The sequence below is a fragment of the Pleurodeles waltl genome, chromosome 12 (genome assembly GCF_031143425.1).
Source record: "Pleurodeles waltl isolate 20211129_DDA chromosome 12, aPleWal1.hap1.20221129, whole genome shotgun sequence".
Classification (NCBI taxonomy): domain Eukaryota; kingdom Metazoa; phylum Chordata; class Amphibia; order Caudata; family Salamandridae; genus Pleurodeles; species Pleurodeles waltl.
In genome coordinates this window covers 644,429,628-644,442,447 of record NC_090451.1, presented here as the reverse complement: position 1 = coordinate 644,442,447, position 12,820 = coordinate 644,429,628, and the positions used below count along the sequence as shown (strand labels likewise).

At 43.5% G+C, this 12,820-nt stretch overlaps 1 protein-coding gene across 5 annotated transcripts in view; it reads left to right on the top strand.

Moving 5' to 3' along the window:
• ADAR (adenosine deaminase RNA specific) overlaps nucleotides 1-12,006 on the top strand; it is a 240,196-nt gene extending 228,190 nt beyond the window's left edge. For all 5 annotated transcript variants that reach the window (XM_069218214.1, XM_069218212.1, XM_069218209.1 and 2 more), the window contains exons 14-15: nucleotides 8,659-8,786; nucleotides 8,972-12,006. In XM_069218214.1, the coding sequence (XP_069074315.1) occupies nucleotides 8,659-8,786; nucleotides 8,972-9,206 (363 nt within the window). In that variant the 3' untranslated portion in view covers nucleotides 9,207-12,006. The remainder of the gene's footprint in view (nucleotides 1-8,658; nucleotides 8,787-8,971) is intronic.
• Nucleotides 12,007-12,820: the final 814 nt, after the last annotated feature.

Sequence of the window (12,820 nt, the reverse complement as noted above, 5' to 3'; positions counted from 1 at the left end):
TAGAAGTAATACTGTTAAGACATAACCAACAGGTTTTTGTAGCAATCCTCCAACAAGTCATGGGAAATCAAGCTGCAAAGGCAACACTTGTAGAGTAGATTCTTAAGACAACCCAGATGTTTTACTTTCTGGCTCGAAAAAATGAAATTAGATAGAAGGGCATAATCACACAAAATGTGGGCTTAATTAGCATATGTAAGAAATGTAGCCCTAAAATATTTTTCTTCCTATCCCTTAACCAACGCATACATTCACAAGATAGTGTGTGTATTTTCCATCAGTGCAAGAAACTCAGGTGGGGCACACATTTGTATGCCACTACTAACTTCACAGCCTCTGCCCTAAAGGTAGAAAATGCTGCACGGTCGTTGCACAGCGTATGAATCGCGAACAGGTTAGCTTAAAAAAGAAAAAAGGTGTCTTCCCTATAGCAATAGGTTTGCAAAACATGTTGTATATTTCATGCTGTGTACACTTTTACCATCTAGTGTTGGTTAGGAGTACTACAACTGTTTTTTCATCAAGCATGGGCAGAATACTTGCAGCCAAGCTGCCTGGATCCCAGAGTGTATTGTAGAGACCTTACCTCTGATTGTATTTTTGTTGCCTTGGTTTTGGAGCTTGAATCAAATGTTCTGTGAATCTGCGCACAGCAAGCGTAAACAGGATTCCACTGACTCCTAGGCTCCAAGGAAGCACCTTTTCTGCTACGAGAACTTCTCCTGCTCAGTGTTGCTTTGCACTCTGCAGCCATTGGAGACTAGGGACTCGAAGGAAGGTTGATGTGGAAACACACCTTTGACATGTGTGGTTGTAGATACACTTGTTTGGCATAAGTCTGCCTTCTTGTGTTGGGCTATGAGGTCTGCAAGTTGTTTTTATTCAAAGAAGTCTTTCGAGTCACGAGATGTAGTGAGTCGTCCTCTTGCTTGCATTGCGCAGGGTCCTCAACTCCTTTTGGATTGTTTGACATTGTGTTTGGATGTGTGCGATTCTTCTACGCATCAATGCCATTGATCTTGTTTATCAATCATGGTTCTAATGCAGTTTCTTCCGGTCTTCCATCAACATCGAATTTATCTGTGGGGTTCGATTTGAACGCAACCCATCTGGGCCTTCACTCTGCGAGACAAGAACTTTTCTATGACGTACACTCCATTGGACGTCCAATTGGCGATGGCCCAGATGCCTTTTCGATTCTATCCTTCGTGTCACGCCAACTTTCCACACATCGATTTATACCTGGTGTGTAATTTGTGCTTATCTCCAGACCACGAGGAGACAACCTTTTAGGCCTGCGGGTTTTTCGTTCTAAAAAGACACTGAGAGATGGAAGGGATAGGAGACTTGAAATGTTTAGACGGGTCATTGATGATATGCTGGACTGCTTCGGTTCAGAGGATCCAGAACTTGATGGAGGCACAACCATCAGCTGCAGATGAAAGCAACATCTTTCCAGACAGCCCTGGGTTGCACATTGAGGCACAAGACATCACTTCAGGACAACTACCAGTGAGTACTGTGCCCCCTCCACCACAAGTACAGCTGACACGGGCAAAGACTCGGACATCCCATAAAATAAAGACTGTTGTTGGACCACCGCTGCTTTCGAGCCGTGGTTGGCACTGACTGGCTGGCTCAGAAACAACCAGTCATGGCTCAGCCTTGAAAAAACAGCCTCAACAGCAGGTCCTCGATCCAAAGCCTTCAACATCAAATTGATTCGCCCTTCACTTTGGACTTGAGCCGAGCTTCGGCATCAATCTTCGGAGCTAAAACGACACTCCACTACGGCACTGAAAAAATTAGCATTGGATCCAAAACATTTGGCACCAAAAATACATGTGTCTAAATCCACATCGGAACCGAAAAACAATACAACTTCCACACATTCTACAGAGACTGTCTAACCAGTGCTCTAGAAATTACATCAAGGACAGGACTCTTGTCAAACATTTGATGATTCATCTAGAGACAGGATGCATCCCACCCCGGCTGTCGCATCTAGTGGTACAGGCTGCCAAAACACAATTACCATTTGAGGAGACAATTGATGTTCCTGTTCCTACAAAGAGAGAAAAAAGAGAGGATGAAGCCAAAAGACCTGTGCACACTCCTTCACCACAGCTTTCACCAGCTTATGACACTACTTACTCTTCTGGGAGGTTCACTTCATTCTTTCACAAGGGTTTGTGATCTGTTGTCAATACCACCTCAAGATGACTGGGACTCACATTACATAGAGCCACACGATAACAACAATCCGGATCTATACTTGTAGGAAGTTGGCTCTGTATGCACTATTTCAAAGTAAGGAATAGTATGCACAGAGTCCAAGGGTTCCCCTTAGAGGTAAGATAGTGGCAAAAAGAGATAATACTAATGCTCTATTTTGTGGTAGTGTGGTCGAGCAGTAGGCTTATCAAAGGAGTAGTGTTAAGCATTTGTTGTACATACACACAGGCAATAAATGAGTAACACACACTCAGAAACAATTCCAGGCCAATAGGTTTTTGTTATAGAAAAATATAATTTCTTAGTTTATTTTAAGAACCACAGGTTCAAATTCTACATGTAATATCTCATTTGAAAGGTATTGCATGTAAGTACTTTAGGAACTTTGAATAATTACAGTAGCATATATACTTTTTACATAAAACACATTTAGCTGTTTTAAAAGTGGACACTTAGTGCAATTTTCACAGTTCCTGGGGGAGGTAAAGTAATGTTAGCTCTTGCAGGTAAGTAAACCACCTACGGGGTTCAAATTGGGGTCCAAGGTAGCCCACCGTTGGGGGTTCAGAGCAACCCCAAAGTCACCACACCGGCCGGTCAGGTGCAGAGTTCAAAGTGGTGCCCAAAACGCATAGGCTTCAATGGAGAGAAGGGGGTGCCCCGGTTCCAGTCTGCCAGCAGGTAAGTACCCGCGTCTTCGGAGGGCAGACCAGGGGGGTTTTGTAGGGCACCGGGGGGGGACACAAGCTCACACAAAAAGTACACCCTCAGCGGCACTGGGGCGGCCGGGTGCAGTGTGCAAACACTCGTCGGGTTTCCAATGGATTTCAATGAGAGACCAAGGGGTCTCTTCAGCAGTGCAGACAGGCAAGGGGGGGGGGGGGGGGGCTCCTCAGGGTAGCCACCACCTGGGCAAGGGAGAGGGCCTCCTGGGGGTCACTCCTGCACTGAAGTTCCGATCCTTCAGGTGCTGGGGGCTGCGGGTGCAGGGTCTTTTCCGGCCGTCGGGATTTTAGAGTCAGGCAGTCGCGGTCAGGGGGAGCCTCGGGATTCCCTCTGCAGGCGTCGCTGTGGGGGCTCAGGGGGGACAACTTTGGTTACTCACAGTCTCGGAGTCGCCGGAGGGTCCTCCCTGAGGTGTTGGTTCTCCACCAGTCGAGTCGGGGTCGCCGGGTGCAGTGTTGCAAGTCTCACGCTTCTTGCGGGGATTTGCAGGGGTCTTTACATCTGCTCCTCTGAAACAAAGTTGCAGTCTTTTTGGAACAGGGCCGCTGTCCTCAGGAGTTTCTGGTTCCTCTTGAAGCAGGGCAGTCCTCTGAGGATTCAGAGGTCGCTGGTCCTAGGGAAAGCATCGCTGGAGCAGGTTTCTTTAGAAGGCAGGAGACAGGCCGGTAGGACTGGGGCCAAAGCAGTTGGTGTCTTCTTTCTTCTTCTGCAGGGGTTTTTCAGCTCAGCAGTCCTCTTCTTCTGTAAATTGCAGGAATCTAAATTCTTAGGTTCAGGGAAGCCCTTAAATACTAAATTTAAGGGCATGTTTAGGTCTGGGGGGTTAGTAGCCAATGGCTACTAGCCCTGAGGGTGGGTACACCCTCTTTGTGCCTCCTCCCAAGGGGAGGGGGTCACATTCCTATCCCTATTGGGGGAATCCTCCATCTGCAAGATGGAGGATTTCTAAAAGTTAGTCACTTCAGCTCAGGACACCTTAGGGGCTGTCCTGACTGGCCAGTGACTCCTCCTTGTTATTCTCATTATCTCCTCCGGCCTTGCCGCCAAAAGTGGGGCCGTGGCCGGAGGGGGCGGGCAACTCCACTAGCTGGAGTGCCCTGCGGTGCTGGAACAAAGGGGGTAAGCCTTTGAGGCTCACCGCCAGGTGTTACAGCTCCTGCCTGGTGGAGGTGATAGCATCTCCACCCAGTGCATGCTTTGTTACAGGCCACAGAATGACAAAGGCACTCTCCCCACACACCAGACATGTTGCTGGCCACATGGGGAGAGTGCCTTTGTCATTCTGTGGCTAGTAGCAAAGCCTGTACTGGGTGGAGATGCTTATCACCTCCCCCTGCAGGAACTGTAACACCTGGCGGTGAGCCTCACAGGCTCACCCCCTTTGTTACTGCACCCCAGGGCACTCCAGTTAGTGGAGTTGCCCGCCCCTCCCGCCACGCCCCCATTTTTGGCGGCAAGGCCGGAGGAGATAATGAGAAAAACAAGGAGTCGTCACTGGCCAGTCAGGACAGGCCCTAAGGTGTACTGAGCTGAGGTGACTCTGACTTTTAGAAATCCTCCATCTTGCAGATGGAGGATTCCCCCAATAGGATTATTGATGTGCCTCCCTCCCCTCAGGGAGGAGGCACAAAGAGGGTGTACCCACCCTCAGGGCTAGTAGCCATTGGCTACTAACCCCCCAGACCTAAACACGCCCTTAAATTTAGTATTTAAGGGCTCCCCAGAACCTAGGAACTCAGATTCCTGCAACCTAAGAAGAAGAGGACTGCTAAGCTGAAAAACCCTGCAGAGAAGACGGAGACACCAACTGCTTTGGCCCCAGCTCTACCGGCCTGTCTCCCCACTTCTAAAGACACTGCTCCAGTGACTCTTTCCACAGGGACCAGCGACCTCTGAATCCTCAGAGGACTGCCCTGCATCTAGAAGGACCATGAACTCCCGAGGACAGCGGCTCTGTTCACCAAAGACTGCAACTTTGAAACAAAGAAGCAACTTTGCAACAACTTGCGTTTCCGGCCGGAAGCGTGAGACCTGACACTCTGCACCCGACGACCCCGGCTCGACTTGTGGAGCACAAACACTTTAGGGAGGACTCCCTGGCGACTGCGAGACCGTGAGTAGCCAGAGTTGAGCCCCCACAGCGACACCTGCAGAGGGAATCCCGAGGCTCCCCCTGACCGCGACTGCCTGCTTCTAAGATCCAACGCCTGGTAAAGACTCTGCACCCGCAGCCCCCAGGGCCTGAAGGATCCGACCTCCAGTGCAAGAGCGACCCCCAGGTGGCCCTCTCCCTTGCCCAGGTGGCGGCTACCCCGAGGAGCCTCCCCCCCCCCCCCCCCCCCTCCCTTGCCTTCCTGCATCGCTGAAGAGACCCCTTGATCTCCCATTGATTCCTATTGCGAACCCAACGCTTGTTTGTGTGGACTTGTGGTCCCCCCCCCCCCCCCCCCCGGTGCCCTACAAACCCCTCCGAAGACGCAGGTACTTACCTGCTGGCAGACTGGAACCGGGGCACCCCCTTCTCCATTGAAGCCTATGCGTTTTGGGCACCATTTTGACCTATGCACCTGACCGGCCCTGAGCTGCTGGTGTGGTAACTTTGGGGTTGCTCTGAACCCCCAACGGTGGGCTACCTTGGACCCAAACTTGAACCCCGTAGGTGGTTTACTTATCTGCAAAAACTAACAAACTCTTACTCCCCCCAGGAACTGTTGAAAATTGCACAGTCTAGTTTTAAAATAGCTATAAGTGATTTATGTGAAAAGTGTATATGCTAATTTGCTAATTCAAAGTTCCTAAAGTATCTACCTGCAATACCTTTCATTTGAAGTATTACATGTAAATCGTGAACCTGTGGTTCTTAAAATAAACTAAGAAAAGATTTTTCTATACAAAAACCTATTGGCCTGGAATTGTCATTGAGTGTGTGTTCCTCATTTATTGCCTGTGTGTGTACAACAAATGCTTAACACTACTCCTTTGATAAGCCTACTGCTCGACCACACTACCACAAAATAGAGCATTAGTACTATCTCTTTTTGCCACTATACTACCTCTAAGGGGAACCCTTGGACTCTGTGCATACTATTCCTTACTTTGAAATAGTGCATACAGAGCCAACTTCCTACACTGCAACAGCGACGCATCCAACAGGGACCAGCGACCTCTGAAGCCTCAGAGGACTGCCCTGCATCTAAAGGACCAAGAAGTTCCCTAGAACAGCGGCCCTGTTCAACAAACTGCAACTTTCTGCAACAAGGAAGCAACTTTAAAGACCCCACGTTTCCCGCCGGAAGAGTGAGGCTTTTCTCTCTGCACCCTCCCCCAGGAACTGTTGATTTTTGCACTGTCCACTTTTAAAATAGCGTATTGCCATTTTTGTCAAAACTCTACATGCTATTGTGATTATTCAAAGTTCCTAGAATACCTGAGTGAAATACCTTTCATTTGAAGTATTACTTGTAAATCTTGAACCTGTGGTTCTTAAAATAAACTAAGAAAATATATTTTTACTGGCCGGTAGAGCCCGCTACGGCAGGTTCTAAGGCTATATTAGAACATTGGAGTGTAGCGAGCTCCATTGGAGACAATGGTGTGCTCATTGCTTTTACTGGCTGGTAAAAGCCCGGAGCGTCATCATTCCAAAGTTATTTGTTCACAGCAACATCTGTGAACCAAAGGTTTCTGAGGGGATTTCAGACCCCTTGGCCTCCGGAAAGACTTTGTTTTATTTATTAGAACATTCTGCCTTCTAGTGGCAGAATGTTCTAATAGCCTTTTAGCCCTTCGTAGCTGGGCTATACCGGAAATTAAAGTCCCACTCCCTTGTTAAAGGCCCTTGCTTTGGGCCTTTAACAAGGGAGCGAGCCTTGGTATAGCCTGCTACGGCTGGCTCTATGGCTATATTATGTGATTTTTGAGCTTCACAGAATTAGATATTACACGTTCACAATATGCCCTACATCCTGATGGTTGGAAAACATATAATGAAAGATGGAGTCTGTGTATTGCAGCATTGAGAGAATCGGCTGATGTGGCCAAGAATTATTCTTCACATTTTTGGATCTGAAAGCAGAGTGAGAGGAAAAACAAGCTTAAGTTTTCCTAACCCAACTCTAGATGGTAGGAGAGTTAACAGATTGTGACCTATATTACTAAAAGCTTATAACTCTTCTAGAATCGCGTGTGTCCTTCCCTCCTCGGTGAATAGGGACTATTGGGTAACAAAATGACATTTCTGGCTGAAATATATTTTGCATAAGGGATAGAACATAAAGATGGTAGCCTCGTATAGACCTGTGGTTGACGTCATTAGGTTCATACAGACTGTATTTGTGTTTTAATGCAGAAAAGTGAAGCTTCTATTTTCAACAGAAAACGTCTGAAACATCTGACCTAAGCCACTAAATGGTGGATTAACGCACATGATAGTCACCAAGAAGAGTTTCAGACTCACACTATTGTTGCACGTTAAGCAACTCGTTTCTCCAGCCACAGCTGGACCAGGAAACACCTGGACTTAACCCCGCCCCCGGTATTGGTTTTATTGTTTAGAGTAGGCTGCACTGATTCTGTGGATTTTATTTTTTTTTGGTCTGCAGCCACTTATTGAGAGTGCACACATGTTTTTTGAACGGCTCTTACTTGTTTGTAGCTTGAGCGTTACATTTTTTGGGATGCCACTTCGTATTCTGTCCTGTAACTTTTTTATGGTGGTCACCTTTTAACCTTGTGGCACCAGAGATAGGTCCTAGTCACCCTTGCCCAACAACGCAGCACTTTCTCACAATATAGCTTTTCCTAAGAAGTGAAAACCCAGTACTTCAGAAGATCCCCAGCCAAGCTTTTTACTTAACAGTGGAATTGAGGAAAACAGCAATTACATTTTTGTGCTACGGGTCATTAAGATGTTTGGGTTTTATCTCTGCCCTAAAAGGTGCTAATCCTGTGGCCATCCACCGTGTGTACTTTTGACAAGTGCGCCCCTATATTGCCTTTTTCTGGACGGACATATTGCCAAAGGAATGTTGAGGCAATGGCAAATATGTATTAAAAAAGAAAGCGAACTAACTACCTCAACACTTTAGTAGATGCAGTTATCATCTATTAGGTGGCTAGCCAATGGATCTAAAAGGTACCCATAGATCGCAGTCCATGCTCTAAGCCAGAACTATAATCCTTTATCCAGGATATGTTGGTTGATGAGCAAATCCTGTTTTGGTGAAACATAGATGGCACTTTGCACTCTATAAAATTCGACCCAGACACAGCAAGGTCGTCTAGATCCTGTAAAAGAACAGTGTCCAAAAGTCAGAATGCCCATATGCACTACTTTCCTGCGGTTTTTATTTCTTGGTTAAATATTAATGAGCTTTTGGGCAGTTTCACGTTTTTTAATTAGAGCTGATTAAAAAAATATATATATATATATATATTTGTTAGGAGTATTTTGAAAAGTGTAGATTATGTATTGAAAAACAAGTTAAAAAATCTTGCGTTTAAACCATGATATTCTTAAGTTTTTGAATACACAAAAGCTTTCTATTGTGGCAAACTTTTTACAAATTAATAACTTTCCCCTGTGTTTTTTGTGCTAACTTGAGCCTTTCTGTCAGTCCTATAGTGTTGATCTTTGTGAGGCCACAGTGAAACGATAATGTAGGCAATAAATACTTTTTTTCTTTTTTTAAATATCAGGTCGGCCGAGTTAGTGTGTATGACTCTACACGACAAACTGGGAAGACCAAGGAGTCAAGTGTGAATTGGTGCTTGGCCGATGACACTTCTGTGGAAATCCTGGATGGAACAAAGGGCAAAGTAGATGGGTAAGCTTTCTCTAGCAAGCAATATTTATAGAAGAGTGTTTCTGTTAATGTCAGCTCAAACGATCAACTGTGGTGGAGCGTTATTCAGAGTGTTTTTAGGCCATTAACTGTACCTTAAAAGATGGAAAACCTATGACACGAGGAACTTCTTTTGTATTTTTACAATGCTTTTTTTCCTCCTGTAGACCAAAACTTGATGTTTCAAGGGTATCCAAGCAAAATATTTACCAGTTGTACCAGGAGCTCTGCAGAAAGACAAGCCGTGATGACCTACTGTCTTTAGCCTCCTACAGTGATGTCAAAGAAGCCGCTGTGGACTATAATACCAACAAAGAACACTTTGTTCAAACTTTGGCAGAGCTAGGTTATGGCAACTGGATCTGTAAACCACAGGAGGAGAAGAGCTTTACTGTTGAATAATATGTCTTTGTTTCTTGATGTTTTCCTTTTTATAATGAACCTGTATGGTTATGTAGACATGAGAGGGATATTACAGTGCTGGGATTTTAAATAGTTTTTTGCTTGTCCTCCTTGACAAACAAGTGAGATCAGGACTTTGCTACATAACTTCATTTCCGATGTTTCTCAGTTGACGGTCAACCAGTCCTCATCAAATTTGGAGAAATTTGAAACAAGTATGTTTAAAATTGAAAATCGATGTCCTGTTTTCAAAAGTAAACACTGCGTTATGTAGGTTAAAAAAACATTTTAATCAGTTTTAACAAGTTTGTTGCTATTTTTTCTGTTATTTTTTTACGATTGCAGTCATCAATTTTTACTTTCATTTAGCTTTCACATATTGGAAACTGGTGTCCTTTCAATAGCATTTTGAAAGCGTCTTTATATTCATGTTCTCTTGGCAACATTTGTAGGTTAAAATGCCTAGAAGTGATACTTTAATCCAACACAATACAGAGGTTTGAAAAAGAAGACTACAGAAAAGTACTGCATTTGTAGTGTAGCCATGACATTGACTATTTCTTTTGATGCAGACCGTGTTCTGTGAGTAAGTTAATTACGAAGTGCAATCCTTGCCAAGTACCTTGGTTATATCCAGTCTTGGGTGTAAGTCATAATGTAAGTCAGTTGTCATGTTGTAGTATGGTGATCCCTTTCTTTAACTGGCCTGGATAAATGACACTTCCAGAATCTTTGGGTGCATGCTCTCTTTGTGTGCGTTTGTCAGAGAAGGAGATTGGTAATGTAGTGAGTCCGTCATGTCCGGTTTTGCCTGCCTTTTAGTTTATTCTGTTAAAGAGGCTAGCAGTCAAGGAAATTAAATCCGTACTACAGTTAAGATCCAAAACTCTGAAGTGGCGAGTTATGAGGCCCTTGGTAAAGTAATTTTGATCTCTAAGGCAGGTTACGTGTAGCACATAAAGTATAGCCTTGGTTTTTGTTTTTCGATTTTGAAACTTGTGGATCTCTGCTGACCTCTGCATGTACTGTTTCTTCTGCCATCGTCGTGTTTGCATGGGGTTCTACAAACTGCACACTCAAAACGCCAGAGAGTTGCTGCTTCTAATGCTTTAACCAGTGGTTTACTTTAATTATTCTAAGCGGAAATTTGGACTTGATGCATTATCCTAGACCTAGGGTCATAACAGTCAAAAGAATGCAGGGTCGAAGGCTCGGTTGTTGATTGTTTGGTTCAGCCTTATACGAAATCTAAAAGTGAGCAATCCCTTGGGGTTGAATAGACTGGAATGGAGAAAAGCCTTAAAGATGATGTGCCCTTTTGTAAAAAAAAAAAAAAAAAAAAAGAATGTTAGTTCTTACTGTATTTCCTTTTATTGACTTCATAAGCATTTTTTCTTTATCCTCCATGTTAAACTGTTTTAACTTTTAATGCAGGAAATGACATCGGGAGACTAGATGTACAACCTTCATATCGATTATAGTGGCATAGATGGCATTTAAAACCAATATTTTGTGTGTGTATAAGATTTTTCCTGTTTCAAAGGTTGATGTCAGCTGTCAAAATGGAGGGCATGCTTAGTAATTAGGCCTTCCCAAAAAGTTACACTCCATTAATTGGAAGGAGTTTTTCATTAACAAATGTAACAGTAGTGAAAGCATAAATAGTAAGGTACAGCCCATTTGGTTGATGGAAAAAGGTGTATGAACTCTCTAGTTTTATTGCCATTGTAGGACAGCAAAGACTGGAATCCTCATGGTTGGTTGGTTGGTTGGTTGGTTTGGAAAGTCAAGGTTTTTTTTTAAGACTTGTCATTTGATTAGTGCTTCATATGGTGTAGAGATTCAAGACTTTGGAGGAAACGTGGAGGGATCCAAACCAGGATGCATGTGGAAATAATGATTGTAGTGTATTCTTTAAAGCTTAGCAGTGGGGACCCCGAAATATATAAACTTTCTGTTGGTCTGTTCTGCTGCTAAATGGCTTTTTATTTTGAAAATTGACTTGTTTAATTTGCACTAATGTCTAGATCCAAAGTACCACTGAGAAAATTAGACGAGACCTGTAAATCATTTTAAATTTTTGTGAACTGTGGGGTGGACGTCTTTCATTTTTCACCACTTGTAATGTGTGTAAAGTAGAGACATTGACGTAATATTTAGTCAGCTCACTGTCCTTGAAGGGATGGGTTATGTTTTGTGCTTAAATTAATTTCTGTTTGTATACACTGCCTGTGGAAAGCCAGAGGTCCCTTCCTTGGATTGTCAGTTCTTGGTGGTAAGTCAGTTTGCTTGCTGAAAGGGTTTTAATCATAGTCGTTTGCCAGTGAGTCATTGTGAATTGATACAAACTAGGGAAAAGCTGGAGTGCCCATGGTATTTGAGTGCAAGGCAGTGTTTGTTGTCCATTAGGTAACCAGCCACACGATGAGACTTCCAGGTCACCCCTAATCCCCATTATGGCAACAATATAACATTCCTTCGTTGAAATAAACTGTACATGTTTTTCTGTATTTAGTTGTGTGTTCTTTCAGTCGTGGAACTGAAGTCAAACAGTGTAGCTGACTGCGGTATTTTGACAGAAGGAAAGCATAAAAACTGCTTTGTTTATGTTCCTTCATCAATAATGAGGGTTGTTACATCAGATTATACCTTCACAGTTCACTAATATGAGCATTCTAATTATCTTGTCCAAGCAGGATTGCTTAGTGAGGTTTTGTGTTTTTTTTTACTGGTTCCAATGGTTATTTTATTAGTTTCTGTATGATTATGCTGGGCAGCATAAATAAATGTTTTACAAAGATTTCTGGTTTATTTTAACATATTTACATTTGAGCAAAAAGGCTACGATTGAGTTTTCCAAGTGAATGATTCGCTTCATTTTTAGAAGGTCACTGTAGTGTGTTTTTTTCTCTTGACATTAACACTGCATAAATTGCCAAACCATTCAGATTCGGTATCAGTGCAACCTGATAACGATTGATCTGCAAGCAGTATCATAATGTCATTATTATTTGTGATTGGTAGGTAATTTTGCTATTAATCAGTACAAACACTTTGAAATGAGACTATTTGGAGCCTTCTTCTCCACTAGTTGGTATTACAGCAATAAAAGTAGCCCTGTCTTTACTTGAGATAATTCCATTCCCTTGCTGTTAATCGATCAGTCAGCCTCCTCCAAAATCTTCTTAATACCTCCAGTTGGAGCCAACATATATTTAGCTTCCCTGGTGAATTGACCCCAGCATTATTGAGATTCATAGAAGTAGTGATGTTACTGTGAACCTGAACAATTAACTAAAGACTTAACCATGGATTCTCTTATCAAGATTATCAATGATACGTAAATTCCATACATATTTTTATCACGTTTTGGCTAGGCTTAAATTAGTAATTTGTGACTTTTATTACATATAAGCATCTAAGCACTCTCTAGCTTTTATGGGTGTTGTAAAGGTCATCTAGCACAACATTATTGCTCCAATCCTGTGTATTTCTGACTATTGGATTATGAAAACATTAGCCACCCAGAATAAAGGTTTGGCCTTGCTTGACAACAACCTGCCCTTCTCTGCTTACTCAACTTGCCTATGGCCTTAAACGTGGGCAGACGTTCT